At 39.1% G+C, this 25,210-nt stretch overlaps 1 protein-coding gene across 11 annotated transcripts in view; it reads right to left on the minus strand.

The window, feature by feature from the left end:
- The window catches only part of BMAL2 (basic helix-loop-helix ARNT like 2), a 122,881-nt gene that overhangs the window by 47,103 nt on the left and 50,568 nt on the right, over positions 1-25,210 (minus strand). For 9 of the 11 annotated variants that reach the window (XM_019452290.2, XM_019452297.2, XM_019452291.2 and 6 more), the window contains 4 exons: positions 15,703-15,744; positions 11,940-12,097; positions 5,271-5,350; positions 2,115-2,207 (listed from right to left, as the gene is read on the minus strand). In XM_019452290.2, the coding sequence (XP_019307835.2) occupies positions 2,115-2,207; positions 5,271-5,350; positions 11,940-12,097; positions 15,703-15,744 (373 nt within the window). The remainder of the gene's footprint in view (positions 1-2,114; positions 2,208-5,270; positions 5,351-11,939; positions 12,098-15,702; positions 15,745-25,210) is intronic. The other 2 variants (XM_019452294.2, XM_019452293.2) reach the window with 1 other exon arrangement.

Below are 25,210 nucleotides of genomic sequence, written 5' to 3' on the forward strand. Positions count from 1 at the left end.
TAAAGTGGCTTTTTCTTAAGCTCAAAAACACATCTACTGCACTGTGTGACATTAACTTAGTGTTAAAAGCAGGGTGATACTTGTAGATAGAAACACGTGCACACAAAACCCTATCTGGAAACACACAAATCACAGACACGTAATTGCTAATGTTCAGTGGACTCTTGTGAACGTCCCCCAATTCATTTGTTACTTCTAAATCTTATTATGATTTAAACTTTTTTTATGTGGTAAAAGTAAAGAGATTGTCATTATAATATAATATGGAAGTCACAGAGAATCTGTAATTTTATGGTGTGACTCAGATTTTAAAAAAAAATCACTATACTATTAAAAAACAGAATTTGGGGTGCCTGGGTGGCTCAGTCAGTTAAGTGTCCAACGCTTTGTTTCAGTTCAGGTCATGATCTGGCAGTTCATGAGATCCAGCCCCTCCTTGGGCTCTGCACTGACAGTGTGCAGTCTACTTGGGATTCTCGCTCTCTCCCCCTCTCTCTGATAAATAAAGATTAAAAAAAAAAAAATCAAACCTGGAACACCTTCCACTTCCCATTCCCCTTCTCCCAATATGTAGAGCATTCCTACTCTATGCTTTTACTTGTATGGTCTCATCATCTAGAATTCATTACTCCTTTCTCTACAAACTCAAAATTCCCTAGTCACTCTAGTCAATTGCCTTTTACTCCCCAGACTCCCTCCTCAACTTGAAATGTCTTCCTTCCCTTGTCTGCTCATCTTAAAGCCTAAGCAGACATTCTACTTTGTATGTGAAGCCTTCCCTGACCCACAGTGATTACCCTTCTTGTGAAATCCTTTATTAGCTAGGTAGATATTACAGAAGGCAGAACAAATGGACCAGCTGATACAATTAGCCTGGTGGCAGTTAGATATCTCATATTTTTAAAACTAGCATTTTATAAATCAATCTATTGTGTCATTGGTTGATAGAAGTTTATACCCATAACTCTTTGCCTCAAAGAAAACCTGGTTTTTGAGTCTAAAAGCTGAGGACCAGACCCCGTATGATGGTGGGGATTTCAAAGTCCTCCTGAGTAGTCAGTGCCCAGGGGGACTGGATTCCATGTCACTAATTTGGAACTTATGTGCTATCCTGAATTGTTATCTTCACATGTGTGTGTGCATGGTGTTCTCTATCTTCTGTTGGAAAATAACCACGTCTTGCCCTGCTTTTGTGTCCCTTAGGCAGCTAAAACCAGCTGTATGATTCATTGGGTTCTTACTCCTTCCATAAGTAAGTTCGCAACACCTCTTCTTTTTATCTATGAATCTTGTATCTCTCCAAATTTTCATGTTTGGGGAGAAAATAGGTGAAATTAATGTGAGTTATTTAAGATTAAACCTGTGGTCAATTTGATTTCTATTTTAAAGGAGACCATAGCATGATCTCATGGTGCATGAGATCGAGCCCCACGTCAGGCTCTGCACTGACAGCAAGGAGCCTTCTTCGGATTCTCTCTCTCCCTCTCAAAATAAATAAATAAACTTAAAATGAATAAAGGAGACCACAGGTGCTAGTTTATTCACTCTGGTGGATTATTGTTAGTGCTATAGCTTTTGAGTAACTTTTTTATTACTGGCAAGTATTAATTTATTAATTTAAATTAAATGGTGCTCAGGAATGAGGAGGTAAAGAGATTACAAAGCTAGATAAATAAAAGATGTATTTTAGAGTTTGTTGCCAGAGATTAGAGCAAAAGCTAACATGCAATGCATATAACCTAATAATATATAATAATGCTGTCTTTTGGAGGAAACAGAAGGGCAACTAACATTTTTCAGACAGTCTCAAATATGACAGCTATGTGTTTACGTCCTAAGAGACCCATGTAACCACCATTTCCCCTTTTTACTTAAGAGAAAGTTCAGGCTCAGGAAAATTAACTTGCTGGAGGTCAAGAAGTGAACACTCTTGTCAGTAATAAACACCCATACTCTTTCCATACATCTTTCCATCTCTCTTGGAGTTCTTCTAATCAAGCAAACCTCAGCTCCCAGCACAGTGGGAAGACAGGGTTCAGGAAGAGAACCCAGAAATAAGTGTTTGTTCAAAAAAAATTAAACATCAGGCGGAAAATATCCTCAGTTTTGGATACCTGATCATAATTAAGTGTTTTGGAGACTGATTTTGAAACGAAGAGAATTTTTCCTCTTTCACATCCAACCACAAATAGGAAGCCTTCTGCAGTCTAGGATTTAAAAATATAAAAGTAAATATTTTTAAATATCTTCTTTCTTACACACATTCAGAGACTGTGAAATTGCTGTAGCAATAAAACTAAGAGTGGTTGGGGCAGCTGGGTGGCTCAGTTGGTTGAGCATCACTCTTGAATTGGTTCAGGTCATGATCTCACAGTTCATGAGTTTAAGCCCCGCATCAGGCTCTGTGCTGACATAACAGAGCCTGCTTGAGATTCTCCCTCTCTCTTTGCCCCTACCCCACTCATAATCTCTCTGTGTCTCTCAAACTTAACAAAACAAAAAAAAAACTAAGAGTGTTCATAGAGCTAGTAAAATTAGGAAATTTTCTTAAGATGTAAAAGGATTTGTGAAGAACATCAAATTGAATGAACTCCAATCTAAACTCATTCTTGACATGGAAAGTTTAGCCATGGAATATATGGTTGAGAGATTTTCTAATATAAAAAACACCTATACCAAATTCTATACCGCATACAGAAACTATAAAGATATCAAAACACATCCATAACACTTTCCCGAGGATGTTCTGAGATGAAGGGACTGTGTAGGCTAGGGACAAGGAAAAGAGAAGACATCCTACGATAGATATACTTTTTGAATTATGATAAGGTGCTGCTCATTTAAAACTAAATTAAAAAAATTCTAACATCAGCTACTCCCACTAAAATCTGCCCAGGACATCCTTTGGGAAGCAACCTATATGGAAATGGATATGTATGGACACAGGATGAGTCTGGCACTCCATTGGACATTTCCTTGATTAATTTCTACTAACTGGAAACAAACATGAAGTGACTTAGGCAGACATATTCTATAAGGGCAGAACCAGTATATATTAAGTTATGAATGAAAGAAACACCTAAAGATTGGTGAGAAAGTTTCCAAAGCATATTATACATTTTTCTAACTTTAAAAATCTTCATCTTTGGGGCACCTGGGTGGCTCAGTGGGTTAAGCATCTGACTTCAGCTCAGGTCATGATCTTGCGGTTTGTGGGTTCAAACCCCGTGTCAGGCTCTGTGCTGACAGCTCAGAGCCTGGAGCCTACTTTGGATTCTGTGTCTCCCTCTCGCTCTGCCCCTCCCCTGCTCATGCTCTGTCTCTCTCAAAAATAAATAAACATTGGGGCGCCTGGGTGGCTCAGTTGGTTGAGTGTCCGACTTCGGCTCAGGTCATGATCTCGCGGTCTGTGAGTTCGAGCCCCGCGTCGGGCTCTGTGCTGACAGCTCAGAGCCTGGAGCCTGTTTCGGATTCTGTGTCTCCTTCTCTCTCTGACCCTCCCCCATTCATGCTCTCTGTCTCAAAAATAAATAAATGTTAAAAAAATAAATTAAAAATAAATAAATAAATAAACACTAAAAATTTTAAAAAAATCTTGATCTTCAAAAAAAAAATCCTTTATATTTCTATCAGGAATATCATATTTAAATTCAGCTGTTCAGGGGTGCCTGGGTGGCTCAGTCAGTTACATGTCTGACTCTTGATTTCAGCTCCAGTCATGAACTCATGGTCATGAGATGGAGCCCTGAGTTGGGCTCTGTACTGGGTGTGGAGCCTGCTTAAAATTCTCTTTCTTCTTCCCTCTGCACCACTCCCTCCCCCCCACCCCCCAATAAATACATACATACAGCTGCTCAAATAAAAGAAGGGCCTTTTAGGGGCGGCTGGGTGGCTCAGTCATTTGAGCGTTCGACTTGGTTTCAGCTCAGGTCATGTTCTCAGGGTTCATGAATTTGAACCCCATGTCAGGCTCTGCATTTACAATGCAGAGACTGTTTGGGATTCTCTCTCTCTCTCCCTTTCTCTGCCCCTCCCCTGCTCTCCCTTCCTCACTGTCTCTCAAAATAAATAAGCTTTTAAAAAATTAGAAGAGGGGCACCTCGGTGGCTCAGTTGGTTGAGCGTCCGACTTCAATTCAGGTCATGATCTTCCGGTTTGTGAGTTCGAGCCCTCCATCGGGCTCTGTGCTGACAGCTCAGAGCCTGGAGCCTGCTCTGGATTCTGTGTCTCCTCCTCTCTCTGCCCCTCCCCTGCTCATACTCTGTCTCTGTCTCTCAATAATAAACATTAAAAAAAATTTTTTTTTAAATTAGAAGAAAAAAAAGGGTTAGGGAGGGAGCCAAAACATAAGAGACTCTTAAAACTGAGAACAAACTGAGGGTTGCTGGGGGGTGGGAGGGTGGGTAATGGGTATTGAGGAGGGCACCTGTTGGGATGAGCACTGGGTGTTGTATGGAAACCAATTTGACAATAAATTTCATATTTAAAAAAAATTAGAAGAAAAAGGGATGTGTGTATGTATATATATACATATATATACGTATATATATATATACGTATACATATATGTATATATATGTATACGTATATATACGTATATATATATGTATATACATATATATACATGTATATATATATATATATATATATATATATATATATATACACGTATACATATATATATATATAAAGAATCTTTCTGCTTAATCATTCTGCGGCTTAAAGGCCAGGAGTCATAGCACAAGATCAAGACACTTATCACCTCCTGGGGGCAGGCAGGATAAGCCAATGACATGGCCATATTTTCCATGTCAAATAAACCTCTAGACCAGTAAATCTGAAAACCCATGCATGTGTAATGATGAGAACAGAAGTGTCAAAGCATCAACTGATAGCTCATAATAGTAACTGGCTAATGTTCAGAGAACAGAATCCTGAAGGAATAGGATATGAAGTAGATGACTTTGAAGGTGGTGGTGACAGGGGAACAGATCCCATGGCATAGGAGGTGAGTGCAGTAGGTGGTGTAAGTTTCGCATTAAAGACAAGCTTTGCTCTGTACATTGGAAAGTACCTACCCCATCTCTACTTTCATCATCCCACGCTAAGACACGGTTACTTGTGCAACTTATTTTTGTATTAAGGGAAATGTGGTGTAATAGAGAGTCCCGTGTGTTTACAACTGGAAGCAAACTGAAGAAAGTCTGTGTCCTACTCAAGCAAAGTAGAAAGGACAAATGCAGCTTAGACAAATAGATCTCTTTACTTACCTTAAGGATTAAGTGTCTGAGCTCATCATCCTGAATAAATGAAGGTCTATAATTATCTCCTGCATAAGAATTAGTCATACCTAAAAATAAATCCAAAAGTTATGGAAAATAGTGTAGAGTTGGAAACGTAGTAAGTGCTCAGTGAACATTAGCACTGTTGCTCCTGCCAATATTGAAAATGGTATTTTCTCTTTTAGCACTAAGACCTTATTGTGATCATTATTTCATTATTACTAGATTAAAATGTCCTGCTTTTATGCTGTAAATTCTTAGAACTACTTATTCCCTTATACTTAGATGTGTAGACAGTAGGAGCTGTATTTAAAAAGAGTAATATCTCTAACACTACAACATGCAACAATATTCAACAATCTAGTTATTTCTGTGATTTCTTAGCTTATTAAAACTGATCATGTGAATTACCCCAAAGAGGAAAACTGTGGAATTTTAAACCATTTCTATGGATTCATAAAATTTTCCATATAGCTCTTTAAAAATCATAGGGAGACTTCTGATAATATACAAATATGTATAAAATATAAACGAAATAATTCAAGCCCTAAGCACAGAGTATATTGTATTAAAATAACTGAACAGCTGGCAAAATAAGGAATCAGCAGGTCAAAACCTAGGTCAAAGTTTGAATGAGAGAAAGTAAGGGAAGCACCAAATCACATTTGCCCTGAAGGCATCTACCCACCTTGACAGGAGAAAGCCCTTTCTGGCCACAAGGGGGCGCAGGGGACAGTCCACCAAGCCTAGGTGCCCAGTCTCCAGATAACCTCCAGGCAAGGGTGATTCACAGGTAAATGAACTTTCCCTCCCTTTTCTTCTCAACATCCCTAACCCCAAGCCTTCTTCCTGAGGATTGCAAGAAAAGTTGCTTTTCCAAGAGAAAGATGGGTTAATGCCCTGAGAGGGTCCTCCCCTCTACCTTGAGATATTTTAACTACATACTGGTCCTTGGATGGATTTGCAGCTCAAACTCACAAAATACCTAAGTGATGGAGGAGGGGGGGGGGGGGAGGAGGGGAAATAAAAAACACCTCATGGTATGATTTGATAACGTTTTCTCAGATTGGTAGCACCCTTATGAGCGTTGCATAAGTAAACGAAAACCTGTCAGGGGTACCTGGGTAGCTCAGTCAGTTGAATGACCGACTCTTAATTTTGGGTCAGGTCATGATCCCGGGGTGATGGGATCGAGCCCCATGTGGGCCTGATCGAGCCCCATGAGCCTGAGCTCCTGAGAGCCTCTGTCTCTCCCCAGATTTCATGCTCTCTTAAAAAAAAAAAAAATCTATTTTTCAGAATCTATCTTCTAGATAGGCCACCAAGAATTCCCTCAAACGATTTCTTGTTATAATTACTACACAGCAACCTGGTGGGAGGAAGTTGAGAAAGAGCTGAAAGATACAGACTGCGTTCCAGGCCAGGGTACAGCAATACATCAATTTGAGCAAAGCAGTGATATCTGCTTGTCTGGCTTGAAGCAAGGTTGGCAGAGGGATGCTGGGGAAACCCTGTCAGGGTAAATTGGCCAGAATAGGCAAGCCCTGACAGTGAGTGAGGACGTGCTCTTGAGAAAATGAGGGGAGCAAGGGCAGAGCTAAAGCTAGGGTGAGGTGTGTTAATAAAATGCATGCTGTGACATTCTGTACATGTGCCAATGAGGGATAATGAATTTGGATTCTCAGATTTCTGCTGGCAAAAACCAATGAGGAAACATGATTGCTCACCTTTATGACAGTGTTCATTAGGTGAAAATGATCGAAATCTCAGTAACTATTCCTCCCCCTCCTCCTCTTACCCCCAACTCCAACATGAGTAAACACTGTGCTTGTCCTTTATATATATTATTCTTTACTCTTAACAACGACCCTATCAGGTAAGTGCATTATCCCTGTTACAGATACAGAAGCTGAGGATTAGAATGTTAAATAATGGGAGTAAGTCACACAGCTCTTAAGTCAAAGAGCCAAGACGTGAACCCAGGAGGTTTACTTCTGGGACTATATGCATGTACCACTGTACCCTACTGGGCCCCAGTGTTATGATTGCACACATATAATGCCCACAGTTTCTCTGAAGGTACATGATGAAAAGAAGGGCTACTCTAAGTGTGGTCTGCGGACCAATGTCAGCAGCAAACTGTGGCAGATGAGTACAGAAACTAAGAACAAGCATTTAGACGCTTATGGAGTCGACACTGTTGTGGATCCCAGCCCTGATCCTTTTTCCAGTAATTAAGTGTATTTCACAATGGATGGGAGTGGATAACACTTGTCCTCCACCCAGCTAATTTGAGAAGCACTGTTGAGAGTATAGTACAAAAAATTATTCGCCATCCTTCTGTCTTTAAAGTAATTATGTAGGGACACAAATAACACGATCCACCTGCAGCTCTCTGATGATTCCGTGTCTAGGCTTTTGTGGTGCAGGCTGGGGGGTATATGCTGGTAAATGCCCTGGAATGCAGACAGACCCAGTGGTCTTAAGTCCTCTCACTTGTGGGCAGCACTGACTAAAGGGTATGCTCAGGATGTGCGAGGAGTACTTGATCACCGAATTTCAGCTTACAAGGGCCCAGGGCAAAAACCTGTGCTCCATGCCACAGAATCTGCTCTGGATTTAGACAGTGTCTCATCCCCACGGAGCTTCTATTGCCTGTGCTCCATGCCACAGAATCTGCTCTGGATTTAGACAGTGTCTCATCCCCACGGAGCTTCTATTGCTGCTCCTGTCACTCATACTTCCACTGTAGCATTTATCACACTAGGTTTTAATGATCTCTGCCAGGGTCTGTTGCTCTTGCTTACCGTGAACCCCTAGAGCATAGAGATCTTGCTTCCTTTTCAAGTTCCCAGCATAGACAGGAAGCTACTTGCTGCCCAGTGCATGATTGTTGAATTAATCGATAGATTTGTGGCTTTTCCCTTAGGTCCTCCTCCCTCAGGGCCTTACAAATGTGAAAATTGTTGGGTAATTTTAGGGTTGCAATCAAACAACCTCAGTTGAGCCTGCAAATGTTCACTGCCAAAAGACTTAAAGGAAATATTGCATACAACTTATGCAAGATCCAGTTGTGGGTAAAAGAGAATCTTATTTCACAACAGTTATGAAAATGAGACCTCCAGTCACACTCCCAAAAGGAAGCCTGCCAAGCAGTATCCCCACGCTTGTGCCATTCTGCATGGCATTGAAGGGATCAAGGCTATACGTTCTTTTCCCCACCGCCTGCTCTTCGGATCTGCACACAGTCAGCTGGTTGGAGTAGAGAAGCCACTGTTCTACCACATGTGGAAATCTAAGGAAGGTGATTGAAAGTACTATTTTTTGTTAAAGGGACTTCTTAGGCAGAAAAGAAGGGGCTATAACTAGAACATTATGAAAGAAAAATATTTCACTGGTAAAAACAACTATGTAGTGGGGCGCTTGGGTGGCTCAGTTGGTTGAGTGTCCGACTTCAGCTCAGGTCACGATCTCGTGGTCCGTGAGTTCGAGCCCCACGTTGGGCTCTGGGCTGATGGCTCAGAGCCTGGAGCCTGCTTCTGATTCTGTGTCTCCCTCTCTCTCTGCCCCTGCCCCGTTCATGCTCTGTCTCTCTCTGTCTCAAAAATAAATAAAATGTTAAAAAAAAAAAAAAAAAAAAAAAAAAACAACTATGTAGTAAAGGTAGTGGATCCACCACTTATAAAACTAGAATGACAGTTATAAGACAAAGGTAGTAAAATTATATCTATAAAAATCAAAGGATACACGAAATAAAAAAAGATGTAAACTGTGACATCATATATATAAAATGTGGAGAGGGGGAGTACAAATGTAGTGCTTTTAGAATGTGTTCAAAGTTAACTGACCGTCACCTTAATATAGGCTGCTCTATACTAGGATTTTATATATGAAACTCACGGTCACTACAACCAAAAACCTATAATACATACACAGAAAATAAAGAGAAATAAATCTAAGCATCACACTAAAGAAAGTCATCAAATCACAAGGGAAGGGACCAGAAGAAGAAGAAAGGAATGGAGAAGAACTACAAAAACAACCTGAAAACAATTTTTAAAATGCCAATATGTACCTATCAATAATTACTTTAAATGTAAATAAACCTAATGTTCCCATCGAAAAACATAGAGTGACTCAATGGGTAACAAAACAAGACCCAACTATATGCTGCCTACAAGAGACTCACTTCAGAGCTAAAGACACAGACTGAAAATGAAGGAATGGAAAAAGATATTCCATGCAGATGAAAGCAAAAGAAAAGATGGGGTAGCAATACTTATATCAACAAAATAGACTTCAAAACAAATAACAAGAAACTAAGAAGGCCATTCCATAATAATAAAGGGAATGCTCCAACAAGAGGATATAAAAATTGTAAATACCTATGCACCTAAATACACAAGGAAAACATGAACATACATAAAGGGAGAAGTTAACAGTAATACAATAATAGTAGAGGACTTTAACACCCTACTTATATCAACAGATAAATCACCTAGACAGAAAATAACAAAACAGTGGCTTTGAATGACAGAGTACAACAGATGGGCTTAACAGATATACATACACAAAACATCCCATCCAAAATAACAATACAGATTCTTTTCAAGTGCACATGAAACATTCTCCAGGATAGATCACGTTAGGCCACAAAACAAGTCTCAATAAATTTAAGAAGACTGAAAAAAAAAAAAAAAAAAAGAACCTGAAATCCTATCAAACATCTTTTCTGACTACAACAGTATGAAACTAGAAATAAATTAAAAAAAGAAACCTGGAAAACCACAAATGTGTAGAGGCTAAAAAAACACACTACTAAACAACCAACGGGTCAACAACTCATAGAGGAAAGGAAAAAATACATGGAGATAAATGAAAATGTAAACAATGGTTCAAAATCCCTGAGATGTATCAAAAGTAATTCTAAGAGGGAAGTTTATAGTGATACAGACCCACCTCAAGGAAGAAGAAAAATCTCAATCTAACTTTATACCTAAAGGAGCTAGAAAAAGAACAAACAAAACCCAAAGTTAGTAAAAGGAAGAAAATGATAAAGATCAGAATGGAAATAAATGAAACACAGACCAAACAAACAAAAAAATAAACAAACAAACAAAAAAAACAACCAGAAAAGATCAATGAAACTAGGAGTTCATTCTTTAAAAAGATAAAATTGTTAAAACTTTGGCCAGATTTATCAATAAAAAGAATCAAACAAAATCAGAAATGCAAGAGGAGAAGTTACAACCAACACTGCAAAATTGCAAAGGATTAAAAAAGAGTAGAACAAAAAATTCTATGCAAACAAATTAGACAAACTAGAAGAAATGGATACATTTCTAGAAACCTACAATCTTCCAGAAATGAATCAGGAAAAAAGAATCTGAACAATTACCAGCAATGAAATTGAGTCAGTAGTCAAAAAATTCTCAATAAACAAAAGTCCAGGGCCAGATGGCTACATCACTGAATTCTACCAATCATTTAAAGAAGAATTAATATCTACCTTTCTCAAATCATTCCAAAATATAGAAGAGAAAGGGAAACTTCCAAATTCATTCTATGAGGTCAGCGTTACCCTGATTGCAAAACCAGATAAAGACACTACAAAACAAGAAAATTACAGACCAATAGCCCTGAAGAACACAAAAATCCTCAACAACATACTACCAAACCAAATTTAACAATACATTAAAAGGATCATTCACCATGATCAAGTGGGATTTGTTCCAGAGATGCAAGGATGGTTTGGTATCTGCAAATTAATCAAAATACACCATGTTATAAAATGAAAGATAAAAATCATATGATCACCTCAACAGATGCAGGAAAAAGCATTTGGCAAACACAATATTTAGATAAACTCAGCAAAGTGGGTACAGAGGGAACATAACATAATAAATGCTATAAATGACAAACCCAGAGCTAACTTCATCCTTAGTGGTAAAAAGCTGAATGCTTTTCCTCTAAGATCAGGAAGAAGATGAGGATGCTCATTCTTACTGCTTTTATTCACCACAGTACTGGAAGTCTTAGCCACAGCAATCAGATAAGAAAAAGAAAGAAGAGGCATCCAAACTGGTGATGAAGGAGTAGAACTGTCACTATAAGCAGATGACAAAATACTATACAGAAAAAATCCTACAGACTCCACCAAAAAACTATTAGAACTAACAAATGAATTCAGTGAAGTTGCAGGATACAAAATCAATATACAAAAATCCATTGCCCTTCTATACACTAAAACTAGCAGGAGGAGAAATTAATAGAACAATTACATTTAGCATTGCATCAAAAATAATAAAATACCTAGGAATAAATTTGACCAAGGAAGTGGAAGAACTATACTCTGAAAACTGTAAGACATTGATAAAAGATTTGGAAGATGACACAAATGGAAAAACGTACTGTGTGCACTTCAGATAAAGCTTTTAGTGAAACCAAGATTTTCGATATCTAGAGTCGTGTTCTCTCCACATACAGAATATCAGCAAGTATCAAGATTGATGCCTATAAAAAACTGATGCCTATAAAGCTGAAAGACACATCTGTACAGAATCTCAGTAGCCAATAACAACAGAACGAATGAATCAAGTACCTTGATTACAGGGAGGACTTCACAAATCCAAGTGTGGAAGCCACTTCCAAACTCACCTTTTAAAGATCTCACGTGTTGGACAGCCATTCTTAAAACCGTCAGTTTGTCCAGTCTACGTGCCACGGGATTGCACTGAGGGATCATTGCAGACAGTTCTTCAATCAGGTTATTCATTTTATCTCTCCTCCGCTTTTCAGTTTGACTATGAGCTTCTCTAAGAAGGAAAAGAACCTCCTTTATTTTAACAATGAGCAGACCCACGGTTCCCCCAGAGGCACCAGCTGGAGCCAGAGGAGGCCCCCAAGCACATGCGGTCCTAGCTCCCAACTCTGGCCCTGCACTGGCAGTTCAGGGAAGAGGAGGGCGCTGCTGAGCACAGGGACGGTGCTCATTCACGGAGCTTTCACCCCACCAACTACCCCTGCTCCTTCCTCCCTATCTTATTTCTGCAAGCCTTCAAGAATTAAGATGTGTCTGAGAACCACGTGGGTAGTTTTATAACTTCCTGTCTTCAGAGGAAGAGTTGAGTAGCCTTCCATTGCAGCTCACTCCTCCCGGGTATTATCATCAGCAGTTACCAGCATCTTTTTTTTTTTTTTTTTTTTTTTTAATGTTTAGCTTTGAGACAGACAGAGACAGAGAAGGGGAGGGGTGGAAAGAGGGAGATGCAGAATTCCAAGCAGGCTCCAGGCTCTGAACTGTCAGCACAGAACCCAACACGGGGCTCGAACTCATAAGCTGTGTGATCATGACCTGAGCCGAAGTCGGAAGTTTAACCGACTGAGCCACCCAGGAGCCCCTGCAGTTATCAGCATTTTAAGGTCACTCTCTTCCACAGCTCCTTCCCATGGGGCTACAAGTGTGTGCAAATCTCTCCATCCGGGGGGCGGGGGGAAACAACCTTTTCCCAATTCTAGGGATTTTTTTCCTTGCCATCTTCCCTTCTCAGCCAGCTTCCTGGGAAGAACACCATCTCCACTATGTCGTTCACTTCACAGGCTTTCCATCTATTAAAATCAACCTCCCACAGACACTGACCCACTGAAACTATTTCTAGTGTCCTTATTTTATGCAGTTCCTTGCTGATCCCTGACTTGAATTTGACAGTACTGACATTTCTTATTCTTTTTCCGGCTTCTGGGACCGCTCCTGCTCCTCCATCCTCCTGCTCAGCTCAGTCCCCTTAGTCTCTTTATCAGCTCTTCAATCTTTAAACAGTGGTGTCCCCAAGATTCCCTGTTTGGCTATACTCTTTCCTCACCTTACAGCTTCACCCTGAGATACCTCCTTTCTGCAAAGACTTTACAATTGTACATAAGCTGCTTACTACGAAATCCCTACCTCATTCATACCTCACCCAGGCCCCGACCTTCAGAACTTGAATTACACACCTATGTGATTCACAAGCGCTTTAAGCCTCAAGTAATCCCACACTGAATACATTCTTTGCAATTTGCCCCATTTTATTTCTCCTTCCTCCATTACCCCTGATTTACTCCTTCTCTAGAGTTTATCTTGGTTGCTGACATCACTAGAGTCATTCTGAACCCTTCCTTCTTTACTCTGAGGAACCACATAATCACAAATTCCTATAGGTTCTAGTTCTTAAATATGTCTTCTCTTCCTCTCCATCCATCGGTCGCCACCTTAATTCATTAGGTGATAGCTCACTGCACTATCCCCAAAAGCCTTTTAACCTGCTATACTTTCTAGTGTCTTCCTCTTCCAGTCTATACAAACCGCCGCTTCCAAAGTTATTCTAAAACAAATGAAGTCATCGAATTCCACCGCATAAAGCTGCTAAGTACATTTCCACTGCCTAAGAGGAAGAGCCAAACTCCCTAATGACATCTCAAGGTTCACCATGCCCTGGCTTGTGCCCTCAGTCAGTTCCATCTCTCCATGCTTTCCCTACCTCTCCAAGTGTTATTTAGTAGCAACGCCAAATGACTTGCTAGTCCTCAAACATGCCAAGTCCTCTCACATCTCCACTGACTTGCTCTTTACTAGGCTTAGAATATCCTTCCCTTCTATATTCATAGAAAAATCCTACTTCTTCAAAACCCAGCTCGGTTATTCTCCCGAAAATTTTCTATGACTACTGCATGATTAATCACTTCCCTCTCTCCACTACCTCAGTACCTTTTATACTGTTACCATATGTCACCAAACCTAAGCCACCATCTGTTGGAAATTCAGTGTTAATACATCAGAAGGCAAGAAAAACGTTGCCAATTAGCAGGAAGATGCCATTGATAAGACATTTTACACAGCTGGGAAAATGTAGGGGAATAATGTGGATCTTACATTTCAAGAATTAGGCTATTTTACTCTTCACGCTTAACTGTAAGCATTTGTCTGCTTCTCTTAGAATACTCAGATCATGGCAACTCCAGAATTTCCACGTAAGAAGAGTTTTCAAAGGACAATCTGATGGGTAAGAAGTAGGAGACTTGCTTGGAGCTATTTCTATAACAACTTTATTTTCTAAAAATTTTTTCATGTTTATTTTTGGGAGCAAGAGGCAGACAGAGCGTGAGTGGGGGAGGGGCAGAAAGAGAGAGGGAGAAAAATCTGAAGCAGGCTCCAGGTTCTGAACTGTCAGCACAGAGCCTGATGCAGGGCTCAAACTCATGACCCACGAGATTATGACCTGAGCTGAAGTTGGACATTTAACCGACTGAGCCACCCAGGCGCCCCTACGGCAACTTTAAATTAGATGAAAGAAAATGTAATTTTTCTACATAAAAGAGTGGGGGAGGGGAGAACACTGAAGGAGGCTGATGGAGATAATACTTCCCTCTCCCCCAACCATTCACACTTGGGTAATGCCATTCCTGGGACAAACTATGTCCTTTTGAGTGAACGGGATGGAATTAAAATTATATGTGTATTCACATAATTTAGTTATGCACTCATACTTTGGTCTATTCACGAGTAATTTTTAGATTAAAATTTAATGGTTAGAAGAATGTTATAGTTATCCTCATGTTAGAATGATCACCTCTTGTTTCTACTGGTATTACCCACCAGCACGGACAACAGCAATGGACAGAGATGCCCGATGCCACGGCTGTACAGCAGACAGGGTGCTCTCAAAGCTGTGGGTTAGAGACAGGTGAGGACAGGTGGGACCAAGGCCACTGTGGCGAACAATGAATGATGACGATAGGAACCAGGGAACCCAGAGGAAGGCACAATAGCTAGCATTTGAATAAAGTTCTTTTCTTCAAGGAGATGCACTTGACAAGACATCTGGACGATCCTATGAAGGAAAGGCATGCTTCCCAGAGGCTGGTGCTCACTTCATAATGGAGCAGCAGGGCTCTGGCTCTTAATTCTGTGTACTGTTATTGCCACTCTGACCCATGCCAGAGTTTTGTAAATCACATCAAAAGCCAGAATAAATGAAGAAAAAGCAACACTGAGATGCGACCAGGTGGCCAGATCTAGAAAAATTTCTGTTGATGTTGAGACTACGTTGAAACAACTGACAGAAAATTTTACGACGATGAATTCCTAACCGTCAGAAGCTCCTCATAAGTAATCGTTTGTTTATATTTGTTTATATATTTGTTTATATAAGGAACCCACTCTTCTCTAGTGCTTAAGGGAAATATTTTAATAAACAGCTCTTGTAAGAAAAATTTAGAGGCATCTTAAGACAAAATGTTATTCAAGTAGATAGAAAAGAAAGTAGATAGAAAAACCTCATATTCGTGAACCAATTCTGTCTTGATGTTGCCTTTCACTTTGGCTAAAGGTTTGCATGTGCAGCCTTTTCCACCCACCACGTGCCAATCTCACAATTTAATGTACCTGAAGGACTTCATTTGTACGTGTTGTTCACCATCTTCCTTTCTACAAAAAAGCAGGATAAAATGTCAAACGACATGAAACAGATTTTATTTAATTCTTGAAAGAGAAATAAATGTGAGATTAAGTACCATCATCCTAATTCCTGTTCAGTGTTTAGTTACGAATGCTACCCTGAGCTCCTAATGACCAGAAATGATTATCACTGTTGACACAAACGGTGGTTCTCCTCCCGAGGCTACAGGCACATGATCCCCAACAGGGCGACAGCTGACAATGAACAATAATTGGTGCTCTACTTAAAAATGATCTCATGCCAATCCTGAGAAATAGAATTTTAATATGAATAATGTTAAATAGAATAATTTTTAAACAATTGATGGCTTTACCAAAAATTTTACGGCAGCTGTATGAAAATAGCCTAAAAATGAATTAAGAATTTCAGACCCTTAAACAAAAGGAATTTATTTTGTTAAAATTCATCTGGATGATGAAAAATATCACTGAAGACTAGAAAGTCTGATCACTTGCCAATAACATTAATATTCACAGTAGCAGGGCGCCTGGGTGGCTCAGTCGGTTAAGCATCCGACTTCAGCTCAGGTCACGATCTCGCGGTCCGTGAGTTCAAGCCCCGCATCGGGCTCTGGGCTGATGGCCCAGAGCCTGGAGCCTGCTTCCGATTCTGTCTCCCTCTCTCTCTGCCCCTCCCCCGTTCATGCTCTGTCTCTCTCTCTCTGTCTCAAAAATAAATAAACGTTAAAAAAAATTTAAAAAAAAAATTCACAGTAGCATATTCCCTAGCAGACTATGCCAAATGTATATATATGTGTGGGAATATATACATACATGTATGTTTGTGTATGTATGTGTATGTGTTATTCATTAAGAAATGGAGTCACCAGACCACTGCTAAAATGAAATATACTGATGGTGACAGAATACTTTCCACATTAAAAAATCATGCAGGCTGAGTAGTTTTTAAAATATATATATTTCAAAGAGCCTAAATGTCCATCAACTGACGAATGGATAAAGAAGATGTGGTTTATATATACAATGGAATACTACTTGGCAATGAGAAAGAATGAAATCTGGCCATTGGTAGCAACATGGATGTAGCAACTGGAGAATGTTATGCTAAGTGAAATAAGTCAGGCAGAGAAAGACAGATACCATATGTTTTCACTCATATGTGGATCCTGAGAAACTCAACAGAAGATCAGAGAAGAGAAGGGGGAGGGAAAAAAAAAACTTACAGAGGGAATAAGGCAAACCATAAGAGACTCTTAAATACTGAGAACAAACTGAGGGTTGATGGGGGTTGGGGGTGAGGGGAAAGTGGGTGATGGGCATTGAGGAGGGCACCTGTTGGGATGAGCACTGGGTGTTGTATGGAAACCAATTTGACAATAAATTTCATATTTAAAAAAATAAAATAATAAAATGAAAAAAATAAAAAATATGTATTTTAAGAAGTATATTTCCAAATGTATCAATACAAACAGACAAAAAAACAAAAACCTCTTAAATACAGAGAACAAACTGGTGGTTGCCAGAGGGGAAGTGGATGAGAAGATTGGCAAAATAGGTGAAGAGAATTAAGAGGTACAAAATTCCAGTTATAAAATATAAATAAGCCACAGAGATGAAAAGTACAGCATGGGGAACATCATCAACAATATTATACTAATGTTATGTGGTGACAGATAACTACATTTATGATAGTGAGCACTGAATGTGTGAATTGCCAAATCACTATGTTGTACACCCAAATCTAATATAACATTGTATGTCAACTGAACTTCAATAAGGAAAAAAAAACTTAAATGAGATTTAAAAAATATTCAATAGAAAGTGATACACACAGAAGTGTAAAAAACAAAAAACAAAAATAAGCCCAATATAAATATGACTGAGACTGCAAAGAATGCCAAACAATAGAACAAAATAAACATTAAAACTATAATTCCAGAACATTTTTCTAAAATTTGGAAAAAATCCCGGAATTATATATTGAAAGGATACCATAACCATGTTAGCATGGCCAACAAGGAATCATAATTAAAACTACTTTATTTTTCTTTAAAGTTTATTTATTTATTTTGAGAGAGAGAGCAAGCACGTGCAAGCGAGGGAGGGGCAGAGAGAGAAGAGAGAGAGAATCCCAAGCAGGCTTGGTGCTGAGAGTGCAGAGCCCAATGTGGGGCTCGAACTCACAAACTGTGAAATCAAGAGTGGGACACTTAACTGAGCCACCCAGGTGCCCCATAGTTAAAACTACTTTAAAGAAAAAAAAAAAAAAATCACTGGACAACCAGGCAAAAAGGCTAAGTCACTAATAAGGAAAAGAAAACAAGATTGTTAGTAGATTTTTCAACAATTCTTAGTGCCCAAATTTAAGATACTCAAGGAAGGGAAATATGAGTCCAGGATTTTATATCTACCCAAATTGACCTCCAAGTACAAAGCTGCAAACAAACTATTATAAACTTGCCAACTTTCAGGCTACAATGATCCCATGAGCCCTTCCTAAATAATCTATTAGAAATGGACATTCAGACAACCAAAAGAGTGAAAGACAGCAATGTAAGAATCCATGCTGATCATTAGATATAAATACACCTGTAGAATAAAGCTAATCCATGGTTATAAAGGAGAGAGAGAAAAAGAGGCAAGTTGTTTTCTAAAAATACATATTTAAAAAATATATTTCCAAATGCATCATTTTTCAGGGGGGACTTGAAAAACTCAGAAGAAAGTACCCATAATATCACCTGGAAATTATCATAGTTAGTATTTTACTGTCTCCTTCCAGTCTTTTTCTTAAACATGTATCTAGATACATACAGAAAACAGCTTTGACTATTTAATTTAGATATGGTGTGTATGTGTGTATAGTCTATTTATGGAGATGTGTGTTCCATATAGAAACAGAATATATACTATATATGGAATGTATAATATATAGAATATTACATATAATGAATAAAGTTCAGATAATAGTGTATAATTTTTTATAGCTTGTCTTATTCACTTAACATTGTAACACAAATATTTCCCACACCATCAGATATTCTTGGGGAAAAGGACTGAAAATGATTAAATAGCCCATTGGTTAGCTAAACCATAATCTAATCATTTTCTATTACTGGACATTTCAATATTATAAATAATATAGCTAATACTATTGTGGTGCATGCATATTTGATTATTTTTCCCATGATAACCCTTCAGAAATACAATGTTATGGATAACTATTTTAAGGTTTCTGATTCATCTTGCCAAATTTCCCTCTTGACTCAACAATTATCATTTTCCAAGTTTAGCTTACCTTTGAACTATTATATTTATCTGACATATTTTGAGTTTTTAATATTTTCTTGCTTAAAAATTCATTCTCTCTATAGAAAAATTAATAAACTTTATAAAGAGATGCTTATAAATATGCCAGATAAAAAGAGCCACTAAGATAAAAACTTAAGGGATGCTTTTCCTTCTCACTGTCTAAATAAAAAATAGCTTTCATAGTTGTGGTACTGTGTCAAAAATATTTTAAAATACCTAGGAATAAACCTAACCAAAGATGTAAAAGATCTGTATGCTGAAAACTATACAAAGCTTATGAAAGAAATCAAAGAAGATACAAAGAAATGGAAAAACATTCCATGCTCATGGATTGGAAGAATACTGTTAAAATCTCAAAACTACCCAAAGCAACCTACACATTCAATGCAATCCAAATCAAAATTGCACTGGCATTCCTCCCAAATCTGAAACAAACAATCCTAAAATTTGTATGGAACCACAAAAGACCTTGAATAGTCAAAGTAATGTTGAAAAAGAAAACCAAAGTGGGAGGCATCACAATCCCAGACTTTAGCCTGTATTACAAAGCTGTAATTACCAAGACAGTATGGTATTGGCACAAAAACAGACACATTGACCAATGGAATAGAATAGAGAACCTGGAATCAGATCCCCAAATGTATGGCCAACTAATCTTTGACAAAGCAGAAAAGAGTATCCAATGGAAAAAAGACAGTCTCTTTTGCAAATGGTGCTGGGAGAACTGGACAGCAACATGCAGAAGAATGAAACTGGACCACTTTCTTACACCATACACAAAAACAAACTCAAAATGGTTGAAAGACCTAAATGTGAGACAAGAAACCATCAAAACCCTAGAGGAGAAAACAGGCAACAATCTCTTTGACCTCAGCCACAGCAACTTCTTACTTGACACATCTGCGAAGGCAAGGGAAATAAAAGCAAAAATAAACTATTGGGACCTCATCAAGATTAAAAGCTTCTGCACTGCAAAGGAAACAATCAATAAAACTAAAAGGCAACCTATGGAATGGGAAAAGATATTTGCAAATGACATATTAGATAAAGGGTTAGTATCCAAAATCTATAAAGAACTTACCAAACTCAGCACCAAAAAAACCCCCAAATAATCCAGTGAAGAAATGGGCAGAAGAATGAATAGACACTTTTCCAAAGAAGACATCCAGATGGCCAACAGACACATGAAAATATGCTCGACATCACTCATCATCAGGAAAATAACAAATCAAAGCCACACTGAGATACCCCTTCACACTGGTAAGAGTGGCTAAAATGAACAAACCAGGAAACTATAGATGCTGGCGAGGATGTGGAGAAACAGCAACCCTCTTGCACTGTTGGTGGGAATGCAAACTGGTGCAGCTGCTCTGGAAAGCATTGTGAGGTTCCTCAAAAATTAAAAATAGAACTACCCTATGACCCAGCAATAGCACTACTAGGAATTTATCCAAAGGATACAGGAGTGCTGATTCATAGGGGCACATGTACCCCAAAGTTTATAGCAGCACTTTCAACAATAGCCAAATTATCCAAAGAGCCCAAATGTCCATCAATTGATGAATGAGTAAAGAAGATGTGGTTTATATATAATATGGAATACTACTTGGCAATGAGAAAGAATGAAATCCTGCCATTTGCAGCAACATGGATGGAACTGGAGGGTATTATGCTAAGTGAAATAAGTCAGTCAGAGAAAGATAGATATCATATGTTTTCACATGGGTGGAATTTGAGAAACTTAACAGAAGACCATTGGGGGAAGGCAAAGGGAAAAAAATAGTTTCAAACAGAAAGGGAGGCAAACCCATAAAAGACTCTTAAATACAAAGAACAAACTGAGGGTTGATGGGGAGGGTGGGGGAGCGGGGAAAATGAGTGATGGGCATTGAGAAGGGCACTTGTTGAGATGAGCACTGGGTGTTATATGTAAGAAGTGAATCACGGGAATCTACCCCTAAACCAAGAGCACACTGTATACACTATATGTTAGCTAACTTGACAGTAAATTACATTAAACAAACAAACAAACAAACAAACAAGGAATTCGTAACCAAAGATTATATATATGTATATATTTTTTCACATATGTTATCTGATTCTCACATTTGAGAATCATGTAGTTGTCACCATCCCCATTTTACAGAGGATGGAATTGAGGCCACTAAGGTTAATGACTGCTCAAGGTCATATACCTAACAGGAGGCTGGTATGTCTTCCATTAAGCCTCTCCTGTTGCTGTCATCATTTCCAGTCTGCTCTGTGATTGGTCTCTGAAGCAAAAAACTAGGTTAGATTAAGTCAGCTTCTTTTCTCTTTTCCCCTTTTAGTCTAACATCATACTTAGGGAATAAAACAGAAAATAATTTTACAGGTGAATGATTTTCTTCCTATTGGTCTGGAACTGTATATACATACACATTACTTCAATTTCAAAAGACAAACTTTAGCTGTTATGAATCATGCTTTTTTTTGATTATAGATGTTTTGGCAAATGAACTCACTCACTGAATTCACCTCTTTGGTGAAATCCCAACCTACTGTACTTACAAAAGCCAAATATACCACTATTTCATGGTCCCTGGTAGAACAGGAAAAAAGGCATGATTGTGTTAGCCAAACAATTCACTTCTTGTTTGCAGCACAAACCTAGGTAATTAGTAAATTTGCTATCTATATTTTTTTCTCCATACTGGCATTTGGTCTATAGTCATATTTTTACATATGGATTTAACAAGCTTTCTGATATCAATAATGTTCGCATTATTTAGATGCACTTTCTTAGTGTAGCATCTTATATGACAGAGACATAATTTTTTTCAAAATACAGTGCAAGTTTTCCTTAAAAACTACTTTCACTGCATTTTGAATGAAATGTAGGCCTTCTCCCTACATCAAACAAAGACGAATGAAATTGGGAGCAAATACAATCCAAACATCTCCCCGATTTGCTTCGCTCCATGCCTTCCTCTTTTGAAATCCCTCTTCCTTTGGTTTCTGACATACTCCTACTTCAGAGCCATGTCTTCTCACATTTGTGGTAGGATTCCCTCCTTCCTTTACTGTGTCTAGGCCCAAGTACCCCCAGAGTATATCCTCAGCCCCCAAGTTTTCCCACTCCACACACCTCCCCCAGTGACTGCATCCATGCCAATCCCTGCACTTGTGTCTGTACATTAATGATGTGTGAATCTCTTTCTCCAGACTAGGACTCAACCCTGAGTTCCAGACCCTCACATCCAACTGCCTACTTGAAGATCCCAGAAATAATACATTCTCATTGTGTCCAAAACTGAATTCATCATCTATCCCTCAATCTCCACATATAATACCATCCTCCATGTAGGTAACCAAGTCAGAAAACTTGTTGGACACTTCTTGCACGCCTGCTCTCCCTAAACAACAGTCATTAATTCTCTTTTAAATGTGTCATAATAGGTCTCTCCCTTTTCATGTCCTGCTGTCCAGAGCTACTCTCTTAGACCAATGCTCAGAAAACAACCCCTAGCAAGAACTTCTCAGCTATTTTCTCTGCCTGCTGGATTTTCCCCTTTCAACCCATCCTTCATGCTGTTTTCCACAATGATTCTCTGAAGATGTAACTCTGCTCCACTTCGCACCTGGTAGGATAGCTATATTCTTTTTAAAAATGGAAAATAACAAGTGTCAGCAAGGATATGGAGAAACTGGATCCCTCGCACTTTGCTGGTGGGAATATATAATGGTACAGCCACTGTGGAAAATAGTTGTGGTTCCTCACAAACTAAGCAGAATTACCATATGACCCAGCAATTCCACTCCTAGGTATATACCCGAAGGAACTTAAAGCAAGGACTCAAACAGATATGTGTACACCAATGTTCATAACAGCATTATTCACAACAGGCAAAAGATAAGAACAACCTAAATGCACAACAGATGAATAAACCAAATGTGATATATGGCAACCCCTGGGCAGAGCACCCCAGGACCCCTCCCTGCCCAGGTACATCACCTCTCCAAGTCACTCTCTGTACAGACAGTCCTGGAACATACTTGTTTGCACCCACTTCAGCTATCCTACCAGGACACTCACTGTGTATAGAGCTGAGGGGTCTCCTGGTCCACATACTGCCTTAACTCTAGTCATCCCACCAGGGCACCCCCTGCATGCAGTGCCCCCAGAAACCCCAGCCTGCACTCACTTCAGCTGTCCTGCCAGAGAGCCCTCAGTGTACACAATCTGAAACACTGGCCTGCATCTTCAGCTTTAGCTGTCAGGACAGGGTGCCCAGTGCATGGAGAGCCCTGGGATCCCACGATATATAACCACTTCAGCTTCAGCTGTCCTACTAGGGTGCCCTCTTTGTGGAGAGCCCCAGGACGCCCCGAATAAAACCCACTTCAGATTCAACTATCCTGTCAAGGTTCCTTCTGGGTGTACAGCCTTAGGAAACTCCTGCATGAACCCACTATCCTGCCAGGGCACCTGCTGCATGAAGAGTGCAGGGACTGCACTGACCTGTACCCACTTCAGCTATCCTGCCAGGGTACCCACTGTGTGGAGAGTCCTGGGACACCCAGCTCATGCTAGACACATCTCCAGCCAGTGAAAGCCACCAAGTACACAAGGTCTACATAGGGAATAACACAAGACAATTATTTCAAGTTTAGAAGTAGTTATCTGCCTAATTCATAGAAACAAATATAAGAAGTCAAGTGAAATGGGGAGATAGAGAAATATACTCTGAAGGAAAGAACAAGACAAAAACTCAGAGAAAGGACCTAAATGAAATGGAGGTAAGCAATATGCTTAATAAAGAATTTAAGGTAATTATCATACAGATGCTCACTGGACTGCAGAGAAGAGTAGATTAACTCATTGGGACCTCAATAAAGAGATAGAAAATGTAAAAAAGAACCAGAGTTGGAGAATATGATAACTGAAATAAAAAAAAAATATATTAGAGAGAATCAACAGTTTAGAGGATGCAGAAGAACATATCAGTGATATGGAAGACAGAGTAATGAAATGCACATAAGCTAAAGGATAAAAAGAGAAAATAGTAATAAATAAATGAAGGTAGATTAAGGGATCTTTTGGACAGCATCAAGTGAAAAAACATTCTCATTATAGGGGACCTAGAAGAAGCAAGAGAGAGGGAAAAATCCTATTTGAAAAAATAGCTGAAAACTTCCCTGACATAGAGAAGGAAATAGGCATCCAGGTTCAAGAAGCACAGAGTTCTAAACAAGATGAACCCAAGGAGGTCCAAACCAAGACACATAATAATTAAAATGTCAAAGGTTAAAGATTAAGAGTGACTTGGGGTGCCTGGCTAGCTCAGTCAGTAGAGCACACTACTCTTGATCTCAGGGTCATGACATTCAAGTCCCACACTGGGCATAGAACCTACTTTAAAAAGAGAGATTTTTTTTTTAAGTTTATTTATTTATTTTGTGTGTGTGTGTGTGTGTGTGTGAGAGAGAGAGAGAGAGAGAGAGAGAGAGAGAATGTGGGTGGGGGAGGAACAGAGAGAGAGGAAGGGAGAGGGACAGAGAGAGAGAGAGAGAGAGAGAGAGAGAGAGAAAACCCCAAGCAGGCTCTGTGCTGCCAGCCCAGAGCCTGACATAGGGCTTGATCTCACAAACCATGAGATCATGACCTGAGCCAAAAATCAAGAGTTGGATGCTTAACTGACTGAGCCACCCAGGCACTCCCAAAGACAGATTTTCAAAAGCAGCAAGAGAGAAACAAAAATTTACCTACAACAAAAACCCTAAAAGGCTATGAGCTCAGTTTTCAGCAGAAACTTTGTAAGCCAAAAGGGAGTGACATGATATATTCAAAGTAAGGTGGAAAAAACTTACAACCAAGAATACTCTACCCGGCAAGATTATCATTCAGAGTTGGAGGAGAGATAAAGAATTCCCCCTCCCTCTACCACCACCAAAATGATTTTATTACCACAGAACTAACCTTATAAGAAATGCTAAAGGAAATTCTTTAAATGGAAAAGAAATGGCCATTAGATGTTAGAAAATTATGAATAAAGATATAAAATATGACAGCATATACATAAAACATGGAGGAAAGAGCAAAACAAATCTTTTTTAAGAATGTGTTTGGGGGCGCCTGGGTGGCGCAGTCGGTTAAGTGTCCGACTTCAGCCAGGTCACGATC

This window comes from Panthera pardus, unplaced genomic scaffold (assembly GCF_024362965.1).
Source record: "Panthera pardus isolate Hobbes unplaced genomic scaffold, ASM2436296v1 HiC_scaffold_6, whole genome shotgun sequence".
NCBI classification, from domain to species: Eukaryota; Metazoa; Chordata; class Mammalia; order Carnivora; family Felidae; genus Panthera; species Panthera pardus.